The following is a 23,899-nucleotide window of genomic DNA, read 5'->3' as shown; positions in this document are numbered from 1 at the left end:
CTTCAAAATAAAACATTGGATGTGCTCTCTTACTTGTCTCCCCAGTTAATGGTTGAATCACCAGAGGAGATGCTATGTCCTAGTCCGAGCACAACAGCACAACATATCACCCTATATTCTGGCTTAGTAGGAGTTGGGAAGAGCTTGTATCTTCAAAACAATCCAACTACTTCTTGCTTCAGAAGACCTGGATGTGCATACAGCTGGGTTGTGATTGCAGGTGTACCAATTCCATATCTGCTTCTCATTAGTGTCTGGCTCTAGCCTTATAAACTTTTTTGTCAATTTTTAAAAATAAATAACAACTAAATAACAACTGCATTTGCTGGTAGCAAATCATCACTCAGCCCAGCCTGGAGAGAGGTCCTGCTGAGGTACTCATCTCCATAATATTTGACTGGTGATTCCTGTTCAGCCTGCAGGGGTGCAGGTAGAGTGCTCTCACCAGCAGCCACCATCCTGGCCACGCCAATCGATCGTGCCACCTGGCTCTGCTCTCCCCCCACGGCCAGCATGAGTAAAAGAGGTGGTGACTTCCTAAGAATGTCAAGGGCTGTAGATAGAAAGTTGTCTCCTTGATCCAAGGAGATCTGCGTACCCAGAAGTTCACAAGTTCAATAGTTAGACTTTACTGTCTGCTTGAAGGATGGTTTGTACTAAAGCCAACAATAGTTTAGAGTAGTTTTAACAACTCAGCAGATGGTGGGACAGGCAGTATATATTTATCTGATGTTTCAAAAACTATACAATGGAGTATCTTGTTAACATTCACAGCATTTCACCCAGCTTTCCTTGCTTTTCCTCCTATTGTTTGTCAAAGTGCCTGGTAAAGTCTGGCTTCTAATAATTGGAAAATTTTTCCAGGAAGTGAGTGTTTGTGTTTGCATAAAGACCTGATGTGAAGGGAGCCCCAGGGACTCTTGATTTTCTGTGAGTCTTAGTCACTCGCTTCATGGAAATTACATTGCTGGCCAGATGTGTTATGTATCTGCATTTCAGCTTGTAATTATAAATACAGTATAATTATTCCATACATCACATTCTTATTTCTTCTCAAACAATTAGTGGAATACGATCTTAATCATCTCTATTAAACCTTTCAAAAATATTTACTTATTATCCTTTAGTTGCAACCCACTGGGCTGAGTTAAGCTGAGGGCCATTACACATCCAAGGGCCCAGGGAAAGCCTATCAGAAATATGGGTAAGACAGCAGTTGCAGAACACCTAGGTCATGGCAAGAAATAAGCTGGGATTGGAAGGGGTGCTGAAGGGAGCCCTTTAAAGGGCCCTTCCCCCTGTTGGGGATGGATGCATAAGTATCACTTCCTTTGTGAAAGAAAGCAACGCCTGTGCTTTGTCCAGTCTTGTAAGTTCCCATATCTTACCCCTCTGTCACTGCCTGCACCCGCATAGTCCTTACCACTTCACTTCCCAGTCTCAAATGGTGGAGATGAAACAGAACACAGTACAGGATCTAGAGCACATTGCCATTGTCTTGATACGTCAACTGTGACAGCATGATAGGAACTTGTCCTTTAGCATGTTGATCTGAAAACATCCCCTCTTTGACCATAAGTAAGTCTTTGGAGGACCCAGAAGAACCCATTCTGGGTTTTTAATAAGGGACTGGAGTAGTTGAAGCTAATGATGCACCAGTCTGGAGTAAAATTTAGTACTTCTTAAACAGAATAACTACCAACCCAGTAGACAGTTGGTACTTGGAGAAAATACTGCACAGCATGCTGGTCTTAAAATCTGACCTTAAGCACTTGGTAGTCAAGTCCAATTGATTTTTGGTGGGAATGGGGTTTTTAAAGATGTTCTCCAGAAAGTACCAATAATGCTCATTAAACGCAAAAGTTCTTCTCCTGGATCAAGAAGAAGAAAAGCAGAAGAAATCAGCTGTAGGAGAACTAGGTATCTGAAGTTGAAATCTAGCTTGACCTCTGATGTGAAAGCAATGGCTTAAGAGACTCCATTTTCTACATTGTTTTATAACTTTGCCCAGCAAATAAGAGCTGTGGGGAGTTTAAATGGATTGAGAAGATATATAATGCTACCTGCTCTTGACAAGCAGCTTGCAGCCACAGTCAGTGACATCTCAAAAATGGAAAGACTCATATATTTGGAAATGCTAAGTATTCCTTCCAGGCTTCCATTTAGCTTCTACGAGTTGTTGTGATTGTTAAATTATTTGATATAGTTAAATTATTTGATATAGTGGAGCTCACATTTCATAAAACACAATCAAGAGAGACTTCAATAGACTCAAACAAGCAAGGTTTGCTACTGACACTGATGTCAAAATGGCACTGCACCAGGCAGAACAAAATTGTTAACAGCAGCAATGCTAAGGGGAAAAAGTGATGACTGTAATGTGTGTAGTAGATAACAAGTGAACCTACTGTATCACTGCTTCTCAGTTGATCAACAGCTGAACACCATTCATCGGAGTTGTTCAGTAACACAGCCTGGTTTGCAGGAAACTGATCAAGAGAAGCTGGTATTATGGAGTATTTTACAGGAGTCATTTTTCTTCAATACATAGGCCGGTGGACTTGGGTTCTGAGCGAGATTTCCTGTAGTGCATAAGCACAGACCTTAGGGAGCATTTGCTTTCTGTGGGGTGACTAATCGGAGATCATCCATGCATGCATGAAGTGCTGTATTTATGGTGGCTCAGCTGCCACATTCAGATCAGTTCTGGTGATTTCTGTAGGGGTGATGCAGAAGTTTAAGGTCTTACTCTTTCAAGTCATGAGAAGTGAGAATTAAAGAGGTTTCCTGTTTGGGAATATCTATATATGCAGCTGCTTTGGTTAACTCTGTAGTGGAGAAAATATCTGAGGATAGCAAGACTTCCTGCTGGGTGATTAGTGTATATCTTGTTCATACCTAAATGTTTTTAAATTTGGACATTTTTTTCTGTTTTTTTTTTTTAACTGAAAATTGAGAATTTAGTGAGCACAAATAGACAGTCCTTTGCAGATTCATGGAATATTAGTGATGTTATTTTCCAAATACAGCTTAGGATTTTCTCAGTGGCTAAGCATACAAACTGTCAGGTGACATACGCTTGTCTTCTTCAGCCCTGCTCCCATGTTGTGTTGGTAGGACATGCAGCCATCTGTGTGCAAGCGCCTGACCCTTCCTTCCCACCAGCCTGTGCAGTGTGGTGTATTCCAGAACGCTTGGATTTTCTTTGGTATTCCCTCCAGGAAGGGGGGCAGCTGACCAGCCATCCCAGCAAGCACCGAAGCAAGCTGGCTGTGCTGGAAATGCGCATCCAGCATCAGCTGCAGCACGTGCGCACTGTGAAAAAGCTGCCGTGTTGTCCCAGCCCCAGTTGCCCTTGCCTCCAATGCATGCGCAAGTTATTTTGTGTCACAGCACAAAATTCCAGCTTCCTTCTTTTGTGATGTTGCTACGGTGATTGCATACTGAATGTGCTGATCTGGCTTTTAGAGTGTTGTAAGGCAAGTTCATAATCTTTACTAATATGGCTGGATATTCTTTCAGTGGGAAGTGAAAAGAAGAGGCATAACACGAAGTGATGATAACCTTAGCACAAAATGGGGAGAGATTTACAGAAAAAAATGTGAGAAAGATATTACAATTCTTTATAAAAAATACTGATGTCTTTTTTTTTTTTCTTCTATACAAACATCCAGATGTCGATGGGAAGGTCAATCACTGCTGGAAACAAAGTCTAACCTGTTCTATAAAAATGTTGGTTTCTTAGCAGAAGCAGTGGTGGCAATGCTTGACGTTATTTCTGCTGCCAGTTTTGATGAGGACAAAAGTTTCTGCTCTGCCTTTTGTTGTAAGAGGGTCACAATTTTCTTCACTGTGGGGGGATGGGCCTCAGAGCCCTGGTCCCTGCATGAAACCCCATAATCTCGGGGATGTAGGAGGCAGCAGTTCAGTTCTGCTTCTGAAATTGAAAACGACTGTAATCTTGCAAACTGCCATCCACATCCAGCCTTTGACACTTGGAAGATTTGGCTGAATTTCTGGCAAGAGACGATCTGCTGCAGTACTAAACTCACAGGGCATTTACACTGAGAGAAATCCCTTAAAAGCAATCTTGGTTCTACTCCAGTTTCTTTAAGGACTTGCTCTCCAGTATGGAAGGAGACATTCTCCATACAGCCTTCCGTGGTGATCTCCCAGGAGGGGACAGTGCAGTGCTGTCATACATAATCCCTGCATACAGAATTCATGCCGTAGTCCTGGAACACTGGGATTTGCCTTTCAGCCTGGGAAGGGGCTGGTGCATCACATTTTGAGGTGATTTTAGCCCAGGTTTTCTTCACCTAAAGATGGAGTTTGAAACTTAGAGGGGCTGTAATTAATCACCTTAGAGCCTCTTCCATTGTACAAGACCAGAGCAAAGGTCCTTCTACCCATTGTTCTCACTCAGGTCACACTGCTGAGCAGATGGCATGTGGCAGTTGCAGATCTGCAACTATGATCAAAAAGAGATGCTTTATCCTGTACCTAAGCAGTTAACATGATAAGCAGGTGGGCCCTGACGAGTAATTTTGCTCGGACATTTGAAGTCCTTTTTTCATAGCATGTGTATTTAAGTGTTGACCAAAAATACAGACAACTTGACAATCAGACAAGCTGTATGGCTGACTGGGCTGCTGAGGCAGTAGCTGTCTTATGTTTACACTAAGTCAAAGACAAAAATATTTCTCTAGATCAATGTTAAACAGGCATCTTTTTTTTTTTTTTCTTCAAGGTAGTAAAGGGTTAATGGTTCCTAAAATAGACACTATGGGGAAGATATCAAAATACCTTCGGCTCTGTTTCACCACACAGATTTTCCACATCTAAATTCATCTTTATGTCACATATATCAGAAGTGTGAGAAATCTGGAAAACCCCAGACTACCCCAGGCTGCTGCTTTCAACTGATATTGAATAGGGGCTTACCCTACATAACAATGAACATAAATATATTTTTGAGGTTCCTTGAAAAGTCTGCCCACTTCAGTCTCTCTAACAGACAACTACTTCTTTTTTTAGACAACCATTTTTTCAGTTGTCTGAGGTTGAAGTTAAAAGAAGCTGTACATACATAGACTGCAGTGCTACTGTGAGGCTCACACATTGTGTGTTGTGACTACATGTTCTTTAATTCTGATAAAAGTCCACACAGGGAAAATAATTTTTATTCCCATGGAAACTGAGCAATCTCCCCCAATTCACTAATTAGTCCTCTAAACCCAGAGCTGTAAATGTTCAGTGGTATCTGTATTCCTTTTACTCCCACATGTTGCACCAGGCTGCCAAATGATATGGTAGATTGAGGAACCTCTTTTTTTAATTACCTCTTTCAGAGCCTCAGAGATTTTCACTGAACCTCCTTGGAATTACCTCCTGGGTACTGGATCTGACAATTTTCCAGCAGTCTCAGCTCAGTAGACTGCCCTCAAACGATCCTTTTTGACTTGCTGATGAATTTCTTCATTCTGACACATACTCCTTAGTACAATTTACCTGCTACTGTCAGCAGGCAGACGACAAATGGGTAACAAAAAGCACCGTTAACCATCCATGCTTACATACAATGTAATGTCAGAAGAGATAAGGCTGTGATCTCCCCTCTGCACTGTACTCCAAGTTGGTGCAAGCAGTATGAACATGTGTTGGCTGTGTTTCATGTTGTGGAATGGTAATTCTCTTCCTTCTCCTCCCTCCCAGCTCCTACCCCCTCATCCCACCACGAAGAGGTCCCTTCTTACAGGGTGGTCTGTTACAAACCATTACCACACAGGCAGCGTGGCCAAAATAGCAGTGCTACTCCTTAATCTATTTGGAAAGCTGCTGAAGTTGAAATGGAGTGCTGCTCGCAGAGGTGTTTAGTCCCCGCAGGCTGTACCTTAGCGCAGAGCATGAAGATGACTACATTTTCACCCCCACTACCCTCGGTATTATGTACCTCCAGCTAGAGTATGAAATGAGGGGAAGATATCGTTGAATAAAAGACACTGTTCACTTGCAGACTTCGAAAAACCTCTTTGAGGTTTTTACCACACACTTTCCTTCAGAGTTTGTGTTGCTACCACCAACTCCAGGCCTTTGGATAGGGGCCAGTAGATAAAGCTCTAGAAAGAAAAGACAAAACTAGTTAATTAGAAAGCAAAACATGCTTTATATGTTAAATAAACACACACGAAGCAATAGCAAGACACTGGTTTAGACAGTGGATGCAACCTTTCAAAAGGAGTTTCGCTATTAGCTCCTCCTTGCAGCATGTTTGCATATATTTGGGAAAAGCGTATCTTAGTCACCATCGTGCATCTTCCAGGTCATCATGCCCAAGGGCATGGCCTCACAGTGCACATGTGCTGAACCCAGAAGCTGGGTGGGAATGGGTCAGCCTGAACAGCCTTACTAGCCAAAAGAGATAGTTGGGGACAGGCCGCTGAGCTGAGGTTGATGGGTAATTAAACAGGTGGCTGATTAGGTGAGAGTGATAAAGGGCACCATTTCAGAGGTAGGATAGCAATGCATTGGCAGCCCCCTTAGGAGCCTGTATTTCAAGGAGATGCATTGACAGGGTGCCACAGAGGTGTCTTGGTGGTGAAAATAGAAAGCCTCAGCTGTCCATGTGATGAAAATGAGGAGCTTTGGACATTTGGAAAGAGCTGAATTGTACTCCTCATCTCTGTCTTTGTACGAATGATGGGATCCAAGAAGAATCCTTTCCTGTCATTAACTCATTCAGGCAGCAACTCAGTGGTGTTGGCATTCACCTCGGTGATCCAGAGAAACGGAAGAGCAAAATTTCTCATCAGACACTAGTCTCACTTCTGGCCTGGCTTATTGAAAAAGAGAATAGAGAAAATAACAAAATCATGCTCTCCCTGGCCCAGGCATCCTGAAAACAAAGGGGTTGCTTGGTATTTCACGCCCCTTACAGGGCAGGCTGCTTCTCCACCTTTTATCTGACGGGACCGATTAAATCCCTAGCATATATTTCTCCGTTCCTGAGTTTTCTTGGAGCAGAGAGTACTTTACGTGCTTTAGGGCCGCCGCAGCGAGCCGGCTCTGCCCAGCGGCGGGGCGGCGCCATGGCGCCCGCCACACTACAACTCCCGGCGGGCCGCGGGCCGCCCGCCCAGCCGCGGAGCCTCACCCGGAACCGGGGCGCCTTCCAGGCCTCTCCGTTTGCTTCCCGGGCAGGCAAGGGCGGGTACCGGCACCGGGAGGCTCGTCCCGGCTCGGTTGGGCTCGCCTCGGCTCGGTTGCTGACGCCCCCTTCTCCCTCTTCCCCCCCCCCCCCTTCCCCACCCAGGCCGCGCGGGTGCCGCCATGTCGTCGGTTGCAGCCGCCAGCTGCGAGACCAAGGGCGGCGGGGAGGCGAAGGGGCAGAAGCAGCCGCTGAAGCCCTGCTGTGCCTGCCCCGACACCAAGAAGGCGAGGGACGCCTGGTGAGTGCCCCCCGGGCTGTGGGGCTTCCCCTCGGGCAGCCCGGGGTGCGCAGGCGGGGTGGGCGCCTCGTGGCATCGCTGGGAGTAAGGAGATCCACGTTTAATGGCTCGACCTAAAGGCAGGCTCCCAGAGGAGGCTTTAAAGCTCCTAATAAGCCTTCACTGCTGTTGGTTGGCTAAAGAAGAGTGCCAGACCTTAGTAATGCTTCTATTACCTTCTTCTGAACGCTGTTTTTCTAATAAAGCAATGCTTTCTGTTTGCTTGCAGTCCTCACAGAGGTGCAAATGTTGACATTGACGTGTTTGACTGCATTTGTCTCTACAGGCTTAGTCGCTATCACTATGTAGTACCATGAAATGTACCCCCAAAACACTGGTCCCTTGTCTGTGACAGTAAGTTGGTCTGGAGACTAAACTGCTTTTATTTTTTTTTTCTAACCCAAAAGGTTGTAGAAGTGTCTTTCAGCAGATGGAATAATACCAACAGGGTGTTTTTGCCAAAGTTAGGCATGTGAGTCTGATTACGTGATAAATTAAAGGTGTGTCCGTGGCCATCTGAGAAAAGGGTGGTAGGATATAAGTCATGCAGCAAATGGAGTTACCCTGGGCAATTGTGGTGCAATTTAATCTGTAACAAAGCTTAAATACTGGGAGATGAAGTTTTAGTTACATTTTAGTAACTAAAATGTAATTTAGACATTTTAGTTACTCACAACTGACTAATTTCTCTCTTTGTCAGTAAAAATAGCATACTGTGTTTGGTAGATTGGGGTTGACCAGATCTGTGACCTGCACTGTGCGGGGTGGTGGAACCCCCAGCCCTGAAGACAGGAATGCTCTGCAAGTCACCAGAAAGCAAGTCTGAACTGTTTTTGTGGTGTATGCTATACACCAATGATGATAGGCTTTTACCGCTATTTGATAATGTATTAGATACTTGGATGGATGAGTAATACCGAAAGTTACTGTTTGTGGTAATGCCTTTTTTTTTTTTTAAGAGTAATTAGACTCTGTGTGTGTGTGTGTCAGAATCCCTAAATACTACCTAAAGCTGACTTAAATTGTCATTTACTGGTCAAGCTAGTCTCTATCTGTCTTATATTATAGAAAGTTTATTTCTGTACTGAATAATTTGAAACGTTCTTTCTTGTCAAGACGAGCGTACTCGATAAAGTGAGGTGACAGCCTTGTGTTATATAACAAAATTCCAGTCTAGACTTGCCCAGTGTAGCATTGGTCTGTTTAGGAAATTGTTACGCAGCTCATCAGAGTTTAAGCGCACCACTCCACGCTTGGGCAGCTTTTTGCAATAGCATTATATTTTCCAAAACAGTGCTACCCTGGACAGGGTAGTCAAAAAGATCTCCGGAGCCAGCAGGGTTTCTTGATTGTTCCCAACAGCTCGTCAGCTCTGTGGATTTGGCTAATAGTAAGATAACGTTTTCTTGTTGAACCTTGGAAATCTTTTTGTTTTTCAGCATCATTGAGAAGGGGGAAGAAAATTGTGGGCACCTAATTGAAGCCCACAAAGAGTGTATGAGAGCTCTGGGCTTCAAGATATGAGTGAGATGAGCAGGACTGCGAGTGTGGTGAGTATAGCCTTCAGGAACATTCTCTACCTCTGAAGTGCTCGTGCATCTCCATTGGTGCCACTGGAAAGTGCAGAGTACTGTCTGAGATGACAAAGGGCAAATCTTCCCTAAGAGAGGGAAGACAAAGTAAGCCTCGGTGATAACTGCTGTTCTTGTGAGGCTGGTGGTTCTGCCTCTCTGCGTCTGTTCTCTTTCAACAGATCTAAACTTCAATTCAGATTTCTAATGGTAGGATATTGTCCTCCTGTCCCTTCCAATACAAAAGTCAAACAAAGGAGGGAGGAAAATCTTTTCTTGTTTCATCCTCATTAGAAAGGTACATTCTTAACCGTGATATATTCCTGGAGCTCAGAAAGAAGTTCTGGAAACCAGTTTAAGAGCAGACTGTGGCTATTTGTATGCAACACTCATTAGTGACTAGAGACTTAAATTATCCCTTAATATCCAGTGGAAATCTGTGTTTTACACATTTTTCTTCTCTCTTCCAGATGATGCCTATTGTGTGAGTGGTGGACTGGAAGGCTGAAAAATAAACTATTTCTGCAAGTTACTTCAAAGGACAAATATGAACAAAGTATCTATTTATAAGAGTCTTTAATAGTAGACTAGTCATGGTGTATACATCTGCAGCTTTTCCACTGTTAGCTCTTTATTGCTGTTATAGAAAAAGTATATTTTTCCCCTCTTATTAAAAGTCTAAAATGACCAGTGTTCCTGACTTCTGTTTCTTTTTGAATAGAAAGTGACAATGGTCATTCAAAACAGTGTGCTGTTGTAATGGGGAGAATGAGAAAAGCTTTAATTGAAATGAGAACATGAATTTCTTCTGTTTTGTGGATGAACAGATGGGTCTTCAGTGGGGTTTTTCCTCTGATGCAAATTGAGAAATCATGCTAACAACACTGTTATGTTACTGCTTTCAGCAAAGTCGTGCTGAAGCTTGTAGTGCTGCTTGTAGTCTGCTTGTGACTAGCTATAACTATATTTGTACAAAGACAACCAGTCTCAGGAAAGCAACTTTCCTTAGAGTCAAAACTGAATTTGCTTTCCCGTACTCAAAAGTTAAAGCTGTGTTACTAGAATTGTTTTACCGTAGGACTCAAGTGTTATTCTTTATAATGAAGAATTAAGAACTTCCTATATCCATCTCAAATTCTTGAGCTAGTAGTTCTCTGAGGGAAGGGAAGCAGAGGACTGCAGATATACATACAGATCACTTGCCTGAAATAAGAAGGACTGTTTATGCCTAAGTTTTGTTAGGTTGGTCTTGTGCTAGGGTGCATATGGGTTTTTGTTTTCTGGCTTTTTCCTCACCTGGGTGACATAGCACTGGGAAGGTGATTGTGGCCTCTTGATGCCTTCTTACAATCCTGAGTAAAAAAGTATAGTTGAAGTTTGTCACACGTGGGACCCTTTTTGTTTCATATTATATCTCTGTGTAGTCCTAAATGTGTTCTTCCTTTGGGCTGTTGGCTGTAAGGTAGTATCACTGTTTTTTTCTCCTGTTCCTGCAGAGCTTTCTTTTCAAAAACTGAAGATATGAAATCTGTGTTTTGTCTTGCTTGTCCGCTGTGCTTTGATTCTTTTGCTGGTATGGCTGCAGTAGTGATCTTTTCTCTGCCTGCTGGAGATCCCATATTCTGAGCTAGCAGTGATGAGACTGCGAATGTTATTATGTGACACTTAAAATTTGCGTGAGAGGAGTTCAGACTGTTTTCTAGAATGTTTCACAAACGTCCTAAAGTCAGGATATGTACTCGAAAATGCTTGCAAGGGACAAGCTGGACTGTTAAAGTTAGCTCTGCGTTGCTTGCTTACTTTCCTCAGATAGCTGTTGTGCCCGTGTTGGCTCTCAGCCTAAGGGAAGGGACACAGGTGTAGCTCTGGCAAAAAGTGTTAAAGTCTCCTGTGGCACCTAGTGCTCCTCGTGGCATTCATTGTTCCAAGGTGGATCAGCACCAGTTTTGTAGTTGCATGTCTTGTCTGGAAATGATGACACGGAGTAAAGATCCAGGCAGGGGAGAATGGAGTGCTATTTAAATATGACTCAGAAAAGGGGGGGAAAAAAAAAAAGGGTTCCATAAACAAATTCTAGGGACACCTGTATCTGCATAAAGGTAAATGCATGGTAGATGTTCTTGAATTTTTTTGGAAGATGATGAGTAGGATGCTGCAATACCAGTGTGTAACCAGTACTGCAAAGATACTGGAATCCTACAGGGTGGATTCAAGGCCTGAATGGGGGGCTGATGCCAGACCCTGTTCTGCACAGGGTGTTCAGTTACTACAAGGACACAAAATGCAGCAGTAGCAGGAAATGTGACTAAACTGTAGAGTACTAGTTCAACTAAATACAGTATGCATCTTTTTCCACTTGCAATTTACCATGAGCTTGTCTGGAGCAGTGTTGTAAATCCAATGTGACTTGAAACACCAGGTGGATATTCTGGAGCTACAGGTTTTATTACTGTGTAGATAAGTTTGGCAATCTAATGTCAGTAATGCGTTATGTAATAAATCAAAAAGGACATGTTTAGTTATGCCCTCTCAGACTTCAAGCCATCAAGGTCCTCAATGCAGGTGATTGAACTTGGTTTATAGGATCAACAGTGAACGTGTAGACTTCCTGAGGAAAATAACCAGTCACATAGCTGCTGTACTGATAATCTCTCAATAAAGAGCTGCTCTCAAGGATAGAGGATAATGCCGAGTACACAGTTCTACTTGCCAAAAATAGTGCAGGCTGCACCTGAGTTGCATCATCACGTGTGACTGAGCGTTAAGTGCTACTGGATGAGTTCGTTATATGCGGGTCATCAGCAGAATAACTGTTTACACACTGCCAATTTCAAAGCTGAAAAGGTTGATGTCTATTTGTCTTCTTCACAGACTCATTTTGTCGTAATGCCTACGTGCCTTCTTCAAGCAAAGAGTTTTAATGCTGCTCAAATATTTCATGCGTCTTTGCTCTCTTGATTCCAAATGGCTTTGGGCTTGGTGTCCCCCTTTTATTTTTTGTTTAGCTTTTCTCCTGGAGTCAGTATCGACTGAAGTATGCTCAACTCAGATGAACCCCAGCATCCCTAGATGGGAAGGCATGTATTCTAATTCTAGGCAAGGCATGAAAACAAAATGTCTCATCAGAAAACTAAGGCAGCTCTTTGAATTCTCGCTGGATGGAAAAATGGACAGGCTGTGAAGATGGTCTGTGTGGCCACTGTGCTCTCAAGGGAGAAAGTAAGACTACAGACTTGGTGGTTTAACCATTTTACAAACCTTTCTATCAAAAAAGTGGGCCTGAAAAGGCCTAATCTCTATGGGGTGCTCGAAGATCTACCTTTTAAAAAAGCTGTACTATTCTCACTCCATCACTGCGTTCAGCCCCAGCAGGAAAGTTTTATAGTTTATAATGAGAGCTTTGTGCTATTATTGCTGCGAGATTAAAGCTTTGTCTGCCTTCCCCAGTGAAGGAAGTATTCAGCATACCTAAAAGTTGTCAGTAGACCATGCAGAGCCTTTTTATATGCTGTAAACTGGCTGGTGTGCCTCCCTGGCCAGCTGTGTGCCACCTTTCTGCAGATCCTTTCTTTGGTCTACTTGCTAACGAACAGCTTGCTGATCTTTCTAATCCTGCCACAGCGGCTGGGTGGCTGCCAAGGTCACCCAAAGGTGCTCCAGGAGTTCTTCAGCAGTGCGACAGCTCCTGCCCCTGAGCAGTCACTTCTCGCTGGACACCTCCAGCAGCACTCATACAGACACACTTGAAGCAACTCCAGCAGCTTAGGCGCTCCTGCATGCTGCTGTTTGGGGCTTTCCATTCTGCATCCTCAGTGGTACAGGTTTTCAACCGTGAGAGCTGCAGTGCTAGTATCAAGAGGCAGAGAGCACATGCTTGACCCCAACTGAAAGTGCCAGTGCTATAAAGGAAGCCCCACTCTGGGAGATGCTGAAGGCTGCACTGACATTACTGTTCTTTTCTAGGTGAGACATGTTTTGGAAGATGGCAGGGGAAACACTTTCTTTGTCCTGAGGAGTTGTTAATTTTGTGTTCCAGACTGTCTCCTAGCACAAGAATTTACCCAGCTGAGGAGTGAAACTAGTAACTTTTTTTTTGTCACTTTCTTTGATGTTGCTACAGGAGTTTTTTGGTAGTACCAAAAGGCAAAAATTATGACCTGGAGCTACATGCAGGAATGGGAACTACCAGAAAGCAAAGGAAGAGCGGGAAGGTGTTTAACATACTGTGCTGAGGCTGGGCTGTGAAGTTGAGTCCTTATTCAGGTGGGGCAGGTCTGGTGGTAATCTTACTGCAACTTTGCTTCTCAAAATGCTTCTTCTAATGTAGTTCAGCATTGCTATTCACAGCAGTTCATTTTTGTCTCAAATATCTTATGCATCTTTCTCTTAAATGTTCCCAGTCTTGATATCCCAACTCTCTGTTATATCAAATGTCAGCCTGTCTTGGAAAGAGGGCCCCATATAATACTGATTTTGCAGAGACCTAAGGATAGACGAGTTATTATTGGGACAACCTAGCAAGTACATGACAATGGTAGGAAAACCAGAACCAATACTTGTGCTGTAGTGCTTTGGCTGTAAGATCGTTCTTGCCTCTCTGCAGAAAGGCCAAGAGAAAGAAGTTTTTTCACTTCTCCATACCTCTTGCCTCATTCTGCTTCAGTCAGCAGGATTTATCCCTTCTCTTAAATAAGGGACCACTGGAGACAATTTTTCCTGTTTCACTTCACCCTTAACAGAAGCATGTTTCTGGGTGGATCGTACTTACCCATGTGCAAAGCTTAATTTGTGCTATTTCCTTACCACATGGCAACTGGTTAAGCTTTGCTGCTCTTAGGAGCTTTAGTGCTCCATGTTGCACGTGGCCTAGGCATTGTAGAGATAAATCGTACTATCCAAGACCATGATGAATTCTTCAAGGCTGCTGTAAAGCATTGCTTGAGCCTCACCCAGTCGATAACGTTATTCCAGAGCGCTATTAGTGGAAGAACTGATTGTGTGTCTTTAAGTGGATGGTGCCAATGAGAATGGCATGTTAGGCAGGGCAGCTGCGAGCTCGTCCTGAAACACAACCACCCTTGAAACCCAATCTCTACTCCACTGACCCATGCAAGCTGACTTCATACTGTTGACTGACCGTGCCGGTTGCGTCAATGCCTGAAATGTAACTGCTTCCTCGCAGTGGGGGGACCCTGCCTGTATGACTGATAGCACGGTACTTGAAGCAGGGGAAAAGTTGCATTTACGCATCTTTTCTATGGCTGACCGTGGAGAACTGAACTCAGCAGGTCCCCCTTGTACCTGTGTCCTAGGCCACCTGAGCTGAAAGGGTTTGTGTTTCCTCCTCGTGGTGAATGAAGCCCCAGGGGAGTTATGAATGACTGTAAAGAATTACTATGGGAGATACTTCCCCAGGAGCTTACCTTCTGCCAGCATCTGTGCTACTTGTTTTAGTGGGGATGAAAATAGGAGACCTGCTCAAAAGCATCCTTTCTGCCATATATGAGATGAAAATGCAGCTTGAGAGCCTGTTATCTGTGGGGTGAGAGTCCTCCCTCAGCTGGGATGTCCCCGCAAAGCACGCTTCCCAGCGTTACGCTCCAAAACTTCTAGGCAGCACGGTCTCCTCGTCGTGATAGATAAAGCTGGGTCCCATTTACTTTAACTCTGCCCCTTGCACTCACAAATGTGCTTCTGTGCTTTACCTCAATCCCCGTGGTCTGAAATGCCCTGCCGGATGGAGCTGCCCCATCTCCGTGGGGAGGCTGTGCTGCAGAGCCTGTTGTGGGGAAATCCTTCCCACTGACCCGACTCTCTCTTCTCTTGCTAAGTTCCTGCCATCGCTACCGGTTGCAGCGGGAGAAGGAGACGGCCTTTCTCCTTTTTTGTGCTGCGTGACTGTCAATCCCTTCCAGGAGAGTGCAGAGCAGCGCTGAGCCCCGCGTGCGGCTGGAGTTTGCAGTGATAAAGCTGGTTGTTTTCCCTCTCCTCGCACTGCCCGGCTTATCTGGGTGCCTGAGTTATGTTAAGTGGCGGGTGCGTGCCTGCTCTCCGTTCCCCTCGCTGCTTTTGCTCCTTGGATTTCAATTCCAAACATGGTTATCCCTCTGGGGTCCCTCTCCTCGCGGCTGCCAAGAGATAGACATACCGAATCCAACCCGGGCGCCCTACGCTCCCCTCCCCGCAGCTCTCACGGGCTCTATTTTCACTGCCAGAGGGCTGGCGAGAGGGGCAGTGCAACCAGATCTCCGTCCGGTCCGGTCCTGGAGTATTCCAGCTAATGGCCTCTGCTTTCTCTTCGACTGAACTCTTTCGGCCTCCTATTTGCCAGCTCCGTTTCCCTCTGGTGCGGCTAGGGAGGGGGCCGGCCTGATCTGTGAGCCACGAAGAGGGAAAAACAAACACTTCTGGGATTTTCTAGGCGCGAAAACGTCCGGCAGTGCTTTAGCATGTTGCTCTGAGGCGTGCTGCCGTGGGACCCGCCGGCACTGAGGAGGAGGAGGAACAGCCTCCCAGCAGCTCTGGTTTCAGACCTCTTTGCGTATGACAATAGTTTTTTAACGCCGGGCGGCCAGGGAGGGTGGGCAGCGGGGCAGGATGAGCGCCAGCAGCCCCTCTTGGGACCAGGCTGTCCTCCAGCCTCCTGCGTGCGATGCCTGGAAGGAGCACATGGAGGGAGCAGCCTACCAGCTGGCCAGCTGCATCGTCCTCCTGGGCTACATGGGGGGCAGCGGCATCTTTGGGTCCCTCTACATCTTCGGCCTCCTGGCCCCAGGCTACTTCTGCTATGCCCTGTGGGGCTGGCTGAGCGCCTGCGGGCTGGACGTCTTCGTCTGGAACATGCTGCTCGTCTTCGTCTGCCTGCTGCAGCTGGCTCACCTGGCTTACCGGCTCCGCAAGGACACCATCCCCGAAGAGTTTGACCTCCTCTACAAGACCATGTACCTGCCCTTGCAGGTGCCCCTGGAGGTCTACAGGGAAATTGTGAAATGCTGTGAGGAGCAAGTGCAGCCGCTAGCCCGAGACCAGAACTACGCGGTGGAGGGCAAGACGCCCATTGATCGCCTCTCGCTGCTGCTCTCTGGCAGGTAAGGACCCTCACGTTTCTGAGCAAAGTCTGGCAGAAAAGTGCTGTGGCTTCCTCTTGTGGTTTTGCCCCTCTGCAGAAATTAAGGTGGTGATCCTTCCCTTCCTCTGAAAGGGCCCTGCAGTATGCATCTGTCTGTTGCTTTTGTTGTTTGCTTGTTTTTAATTTGCTTTTGGGGTTTGGCTTTTATTTTTTTTTCCCTAATATAAATTAAAATATTTCAGGGAATGGTTTGCAGCATCAAACAATATGTGGTGGAGCTGCCAGCTCAGCCTCACTTGCGATAATGCTGGGGGGGTCCTCACCTCTTACTCTGTGATTTTATTTCTAACGGGAGCAGACCTGGAGCCTAAAGGCTGAGAGAGAGTGTTTCTGAGGGCAGGAAGGAGATGTCTGAACCTGTGGCCTCTGTGGGTACCAGACACACCTCTGTGATGTGGGTGGCCAAATACACTGAGCAGCAGTCTTTGGTTCACCTGCTCGCCCTGGCCAGCAGCACTAAGGGAGAGGCTCTGCTCCGTGTTCCCAACGCCTGAACCCTCAGGGCTCAGAATTTTTTCACTTTGAGGCCATTTCATCAAAGAGTGAGTACACCCCTCTACTGGACACTGCCTCATCAGGCTTCATTCCTTCCTTGACTCTTACGCTTTCATGCTATTCCTTCCCCCAGACCATCAAGGAGGACCACAGGGACCTGGGGATGGTTGCAGCCGACTGCCTGCAAGTCACATCCTTTTGATTCTTTTTGGTTATTGACTGAACTGTGCTGATGAAGTACTGGCATTCGTTCACCTGAGAGCCTGTGGCATGCCTCTATGCCTCTTTTCCAGCTTGCAAAATCCAAATGCAGAATATAGTAGCAATATTATCTTCCCAGCTGCTGTCAGGCATGTGGCATTAATGTCAGGTGAGCGTGGGAAGGGAAAGAGACCTGCAGGTGGGAGCAGTGCTGAGCTGTGAGTGTCTCACAAGGATTTTCCTTTGGGAAGACGAGCCCAGCATCACCTGGAGCTCATAGTTTATTGCAGTGGTCCGTCCTCTCTGGTATGAGGTGAGGGGGTGCATGAAGAAAAAAGTTGCACTTGCTCTTTCGGTGTTTGTCCTTTTTTTTGGGATGTGTTAAGACTATCCTGGTAACACTGACCAGTGCTGAATGTCAAAGCACTGGGAGGAAATTGGGTACGTGTATTTCCTTTACTTGCCTTTCCCTTTACCAAACCCCCCTGCTGAGCAGCCTGCACTGAAGCGCACCAAGTCTGTAAATAAAATCCATGGAGATGGGATTGGATTTGCATTTCTTGGTACCCACTCTGTTTCCTTGTGAGGCCCTTGCTGACCCTGCAGAGCTTTGTTGCTCTTGAGCTGAGCAATAGCAAGGTAAGGTGGGCTTGGGAGGGCAGGACGTGCCTGAATCACAAAGTCTTGCAGTCCCTGACCTGTCCGGGCAGCACATCTAGCTGGTTGGCAGTCACCAGTGACCCAAGCCCTGTGCCTCCTGAAAGCTGGAATTGCCTGTGAGCATCGTGCAACTGGGGAACGTGGTGACAGGAGGGAAGAGGCCCCAAATCATGCAGCGATGTGGTGGCACAGAGCTAAGAATAGAGCTTCAATGTGCCCTGCCGCTGCCCGGGGCTGTGCAGTTCCCCTCTGCTATGCAGTGGGGCTGGGTGGTTCGATCTTGGCATTGTTAGGCGGTTGTAGCAAAAATAGGAGAAAGTCATGCTTAGAAGGCAAAGAGGCCAGGAGAGGTTGAATGATAATGTGCAGCAAATTATGGGCTTGCAGCGTGGTGTGCAGGAACGACGGCCAGCGGGATTTGGGGGAAGGGTTCCATGGCATCCCGGCCTAGAGGTGGGGATTGCCCTCATACAGCTCTGAGGAAAGGAGGAAAATGCAAGTGGAAAGAGGCGCAATTAGGCTGAGAGGTACTTGAAAAGCAGCAGCCTCGCAGGCTGAGGAGTCCTGGTTCAGGACCAAGCATCGCACCTGTGGGGGCTGGCTGCGTAGCAAGCAACAAACCAGGCAGATTACAGGGCAGTGAATCTCATTTCCGTGGAGCAAAGGGGTTGAGTCCCAGAAACTGGAGCACTTTCAGCTGTCCCAGAGGGGACCGGGGACGTGTGTGGCAGGGAGAAAGCCTCTCCTTGCTGGTGGGACTGGCTCCTGCACACGGTGTGATCACGTTCATGGGGTGCCTGCTCTGTGGTCTAAGCCTGCCTATCTCTCCTGTCCTCTCTGCAGGGTCCGAGTGAGCCAGGACGGGCAGTTTCTCCATTATGTCTTCCCCTACCAGTTCCTGGACTCTCCAGAGTGGGAATCACTGCGACCCTCTGAGGAAGGGACTTTCCAGGTAAGCCCCTGACACCAACACGTTCACCCCAACGTGCAGCTGGCCGGCCGTGCCTCCCTGCATAAGCGTGGCAAAACGCGGCAGTGATGTAAATCCATAAATATCCCCTTTCTGATGGTGATGTGTTCGGCGTGGAGAAGCAGAAAGGCTGATTCACGCCTGAATATGGTCCTTTCTGAGCACAGGAATCCCTTGCTGAGAGGCCAGACCAATTCTTATTTGCAGCAACTGAGAGGGTTTTGCTCTTGCTGTCAACACCAACGTATTTGCTTGGCTTTCCTTCTGGAGGAGATTACTCAAGCCCACATCTCTCTGCCTCTAACTCACAAGCCAGGACAGGCTGATCCCTATCAGGATGTCAGTCCTGAGTGTGCCAGTTAGGGCATACGGGGAGGGACTTTTCTAATCCCTTGGGAGCGTGGGACAGCCATGAGGGAATGATGATGCTTTCTTACAAGAACAGCCAAGTTCAGACTTGGCTAAGCCGGGGCAGCTCCCCAAATCTGCTTTCCTTGGCTCTGAATTCGGCCTGTGTACTGTGTGAGGGGGCTCATGATGGCTGGTCCTGAAAGCTCTGCTGCCACCACTGATCACGGTCTTGCAAGAGTAACGGTGGCAGTCGGAGGCTGGCCGTGTGACAGTGGCACAGGGCGGCAGGTCCTGAGCAGAAATTGAGATATCAGGCCAAGATAATGGGGTAGGTGAGGGCAACAACAGCACAGCTGTGTTCTGCTCCAGGCTTCAACCCAGCAGCAGATTGTTGCTGGCTCCTGGATGGTGTTTGCGTAAGAGTCGAGCAGGGAGAATGATACCCGGTGCTCCTAGAGGGGAAATTCTCCTTCTAGGGTGGGAAACAGGCAGCTGGATGGCGTGCAACCTGAGAAGACATCTGTATTGCCCTCTGAGCTAATTTCTGTGGAACTGACTGTTCCCAGAGCTCCTGAGCATCCTTATCTGTGGTGTGTGAGATAGCTGGGGAGCTCCTGCTCTGCAAGATGTGGCTGGTTGGGGAGGTCAGTTGCGTCAGACACTGGGGTGGGGAGGTGCTGTCCTAGGTGGGGAAAGGCTGCAGCAGTGTGCCAAAAATGCCTAAAACCTTGTCTGCTTACTGAGGAGCATGAAGAAGTACCAGGCTGTGTGAGACCAGCATTCAGCAGGTGAGACTTTGACAGGTCCTTGTTCCTGGCAGGACGTTTCTCTTGACACCCGCGGTTGGCCATGGTGACGTGCTACCTTTGGCAGACACACTAGTCACTCTTACCCGAGTAGTTAATAAGACTCTGTGGCTCATCTCAACCTTATCCCCAGCATCACAATCATCTGGGTTAAAAAACAAAAAAAAAGGGACATTTGATTCTGGGGCTTTGCTGGAGGAAGGTATGGAAGGCTTCTCTCATCCAGATTTTCCTCACGGTCACCTGGATCGAGCAGTTTCAGTTCCGGGCCCACTGAAAAGTGGCAGAAGCTTGACTCACTCCATGAGGAGAGCTGGTTTCCTCATGCTTTCTGCTTTGGCCACATCTTCTTCCCACAGAGCTGCTGGCTCCCAGTGCCCGCAGGAGTCAGGTTTCGTGGCTGGCACGTTCCTCCAGGAGCTCTGATGGTGCTGGAGGTGTTCATGAGCGAATCCTGTCCTGCTGCCCTGGTTAGGAGACAGCTTCTGTGATCACAGCTCACCTAATCCCTTGCGGGAAGCAGAGGGTTTCGATTGCTGCACCAGAAGCTGGTTAGGAAAAGGACATTCTGCTCATTGCGGTTTCTGTGTGACCCTTGATCCTGCTCACCTTGGCCTGGGGAAGTTCTCGGGTTTTAGCTCCTGTATTTCTTTCATACAGCAGCTGCTTGCATGGCAGTGGCGTTGGATATCAATCCCAAGGACACGCACTTGCAACCAAGCTGTGTTCAGCTTCCCAGTGGCCCTCTGCCATGGTGGCAGGCCAAGGAGACCCCTGGGTATAGAGCGAAAGGGAGCCCCCAGGATATTTCTGTTCCGACACTTGTTCGCATGCCGGTGTCTCCATTACACTCGGATGTTCTTCTTTAGCCCAGGAGTGTTTGACCCTTTGTGTGTTTGTTTTATTATTATATTTATTGCAATATACAGTCTTGTGGTGTGTATATAAATGTTTATTATTGTTAGCCTGATCTTATAGCTAGCAGAATAAATGGCTGTAATCACGTTGGCAAAACCCAAAGCAAAACAAATGTTCTCTAAAAACCAACCAAAATTGTTTCCTTGGGGAAAGGAAATCAGCAGTGGGTGAGGTCGTATCTGAAGTGGTTCTCCAGCCCCACCACCCCCGAGGAGAGGTGTGGGTGACCCCGGGGTGCTGGGGCTCACTCTGCTCCCTCCCTGCCCTGCAGGTCACGCTGACAGCCGAGACCGACTGCAGCTACGTGACCTGGCCGAGGCGGCGGCTCTACCTCCTCCTGAGGAAGGACCGCTACGTCGCCCGCCTCTTCTCCTCCCACCTGGGCTACGACATCTCGGAGAAGCTCTACTCCCTCAACGAGAAGCTCTTCGCCAAGTTCGGCCTCCGCTTCGACATCCGTTTGCCCAGCCTCTACCACGTCCTGGGGCCGGCCTCCTCCGAGGGGGAACCAGAGGAGGCTGAGGAGCTGCAGCCCACGCCGCCGCCTGCCCACGGACCCGCTGGTGCCTCCGAGGCCCCTCCGCAGCCTCCGCCACCACCACCGCCGCCGGCTCCGCGCCCCCGGGCCTCCCGGCCCGAGAGTGACCTGCTGGGTGAGGACTCCACCAGTCTTGTCTTGGAAGATTTTGCTGAGTTGCCGGGGTCTTTTATGGACTATGTGAGCGAAGGGGAGTATATGAAGTGAGGGCGCACCCGGCACGGGCACGCGTCACCCCATGTGGCATCCCTGCGTAAGTACCCGCCGGCGGCAGCGAGTCGTTCCCCGGCCTCTCGCCTCTGCTTGCCGCGGGCTTGCTCCTGCGCAGAGCTGGGGAGGAGTGCAGGTGGCTCTCCTGGGGTCCCCAGGGGCAGACCCCACGGCTCTCCTGGGGTCTCCAGGGGTTGGGGTTTGGCAGACCCCAGAGCAGAGCAAAGGCTGGTGGCCACCAGCACAGGACGCTTCTCTGCTGACATGGAGGCAAGTGTACAAGCAGGTATGAACACCCACCACACATCCCTTTTTTTCTCCAAGGAAATCACCCAAAATGCATTGATTGATCACCCAAAATGCCCCTTGATTGCCAGGTGCACCTATTTGGTCTTAATGGCACCAGAAAGGTCTGTGACACTGCTGTGAGGTCTGCTGCGCTCTGCAGCATTTTTCACCGGCTGCCACGGAGAACCCCAGGACTTGTCCTTGATCTGTGTGATTTTAAGCAAAAGGAGGGTAAAGGCTTTATTCCAGGCATCAGTTGCACAGTGAGGTGGAAGGACCGATAACCTGGCCATAGGAAGCTCTTCTCTGCCCTGTCCTCTGTGCATCTCCCCAGGGAGGTAGAGGCACTGTAATGGTGTCCGAGCGGGCAGGAGGTACATGAGTTGCCCACAGGGACAGCACAGACCCAACCTGCTCACTACAAGGTACAGCTGAGCCTGGAGACACTCCAGTGTTGAACTGAGGAGGGTATCTGCAGCTGAGAGAGCAGACAACCAGGCATAGGTTAAACCACCTCCAGGGCTCACCGTGGGTTGATAGTGGGGAGCACTGTGCATCATTGTTCAAGGTCTGCAATGAGCCTGGGGGGCTGGCAGGCTAAGCATTGTTTTAACATGCCCCCAGACTCTGCTTTTTGGTGAGTGGGAATAAGATGCTTTCCTCCAAAATGCCAGCTCCTTACTCTGCATGGGGGAAAATCCCTAGGCCTGGGGGATGTTGGAGCAGAGGAGCAACGCAGGTGAACAGAAATAGATGGTAGGGTGGCTTGTGCTTGAAATTCAGATCCAAATGGCCGAGGGATAAATTCCATGCTGAGCTACTTTTAGCCAGCTGCTGCACGCCAGCTGCAGCCTCCAAATGTGCATTCCTGCCCCCGCCGAATAAGAGCTGCTTTCTGACATCCAGTTGCCAGACACTAAGCCCGGGATTGGGATTTCTGTCCTAGAAGAGACCATTGCATGAACCCTGTCTGCGTGGCAGCAAGGAAGTTGAATATAGTTTTTGAAAGTAGTGGAACTGGAAGATCTCCCTGGTTTTGTACAATTCTGCCATGAGTTGAGTCATATTCCTGTTCCTGTACTGCTTCCATGCCTCCAGACTTGAAATCTCGGACATGGCAGAACTGGCCAGGAAAGGAACAAGCATGTCTGGCTTTCCTCGAATTGGATAAAAAATGAGCAAGAGCTTTGCTTAATTTATCTTTATTAAAAAAAAAAAAGCCAGAAGGCAGAGAGGAGAAAAATAAAATCTTCACTTGTTTTCTGTCTGCGAAGTTCTATTAATGTGACAGTCCCTGGTAGACTGCTGGTGATATGAACTTGCAACTTTTTCAGTCCTTACTTGGAGAGGCAGGAACGTGAATCATTTATGAGACAGCCATCTTCTTAACTGTCAGGCATTTCTGTTGAGCGGACGCAATCAAAAATAAGTGCAGTTAGTGTCGTAAAGGGGGTAAAGTCACTTTATATGCTTTGCTTGGATGTTGTCTTCTCAGCACAAGGATGTCCATTCTCAGGTCATTGGCAAAGTTCTCCTGGTTGATTAAGCTCAGTATAAACCAAATTTTCAAATGCAAAAAAAAAAAAAAAAAAGAGTGGAGGGAAGGGGGCAAGGAACACCGCAGCTTTTTTTTTTTTGGCTTTTTTTTTTTTGTCATGAGATAATACTGTGATCATGCATGCAAGAGGTGGTTGGGTGCATTAGGAAAAGCTTGTGGGACACAACACAAGGCTACGCTTTCTTTCAGTTTCCTTTTAAAATATGCTGGGAGCTTTCCTCTTTCCAGATCTTATGAATGAGGCAATATCGATGTGGGCTAATACTTGGAGTAGAGAGCTGTGATAAAATGAGGATGGTCTTTCTTGTCTGTCAGTCTGAAGGCAACAACCAGCATGGCATTTTTATTTCTAAGGTAATTAGATGAAGAAATGCAAACTCAGTGTAGTGAGCCCATCACATTGGAAGGGGACATCCTTGTTATTCTGCTCATGTCTTAGTATCCCAGTTGTATCCCAATTGCATCACCATCCCAGCAGCACACCAGCAGTTGTCACATCAGAACTCTGTTCCTCCATGACTTGAGTGCAAAACAAACAGCAAAACTTGGTGACAGAGAGGAGCGGCGGTCCTCTCCTGGCCAGGCACTAACCACAGCCCAACAGATTATCTGAGCAGGCCTGTCGTGGCCAAGGGAAAGCACTTTCATAACATATGCTTTAGAAGTGGTGAAAACATTAATAGTAAACAGGGATATTCCCTGCAGTGTCATTGTTTG

General features: G+C 47.3%; 2 protein-coding genes and 1 long non-coding RNA gene across 6 annotated transcripts in view; 2 read left to right on the top strand and 1 right to left on the bottom strand.

Moving 5' to 3' along the window:
• Nucleotides 1-5,972: 5,972 nt before the first annotated feature.
• On the bottom strand, nt 5,973-6,905 carry LOC308184850. Its single transcript, XR_013942951.1, has 2 exons — nt 6,229-6,905; nt 5,973-6,119 (listed from the first exon to the last, which is right to left on the bottom strand). It is a non-coding gene; the product is annotated as an uncharacterized lncRNA (long non-coding RNA).
• A 140-nt stretch (nt 6,906-7,045) lies between these two features.
• Nucleotides 7,046-9,745, top strand: COX17 (cytochrome c oxidase copper chaperone COX17). 3 transcript variants are annotated; one of them, XM_080572376.1, is made up of 4 exons: nt 7,046-7,200; nt 7,313-7,448; nt 8,927-9,037; nt 9,241-9,608. In XM_080572376.1, exons 1-3 carry the CDS (start codon nt 7,089-7,091, stop codon nt 9,009-9,011), a joined length of 333 nt encoding a protein of 110 aa, XP_080428502.1. In that variant the 5' UTR covers nt 7,046-7,088; the 3' UTR covers nt 9,012-9,037; nt 9,241-9,608. The 3 variants fall into 3 exon arrangements, with proteins under 3 accessions (XP_080428502.1, XP_080428501.1, XP_080428500.1); XM_080572375.1 differs by having other exon boundaries at nt 9,155-9,608; XM_080572374.1 differs by having other exon boundaries at nt 7,047-7,200; nt 9,529-9,745.
• Nucleotides 9,746-14,395: 4,650 nt separating this feature from the next.
• Nucleotides 14,396-23,899, top strand: part of POPDC2 (popeye domain cAMP effector 2) — a 15,580-nt gene continuing 6,076 nt past the window's right edge. Inside the window, exons 1-3 of one of the 2 annotated variants that reach the window (XM_080572338.1) lie at nt 14,396-16,146; nt 18,387-18,495; nt 20,860-21,241. In XM_080572338.1, the coding sequence (XP_080428464.1) occupies nt 15,656-16,146; nt 18,387-18,495; nt 20,860-21,241 (982 nt within the window). In that variant the 5' untranslated portion in view covers nt 14,396-15,655. Of the gene's footprint in view, nt 16,147-18,386; nt 18,496-20,859; nt 21,380-23,899 lie in introns of both variants that reach the window. The other variant, XM_080572337.1, reaches the window with a different exon arrangement.

The sequence above is a fragment of the Anser brachyrhynchus genome (genome assembly GCF_964034855.1).
Source record: "Anser brachyrhynchus genome assembly, chromosome: 1".
NCBI classification, from domain to species: Eukaryota; Metazoa; Chordata; class Aves; order Anseriformes; family Anatidae; genus Anser; species Anser brachyrhynchus.
This window is presented reverse-complemented; position numbering and strand designations above follow the sequence as displayed.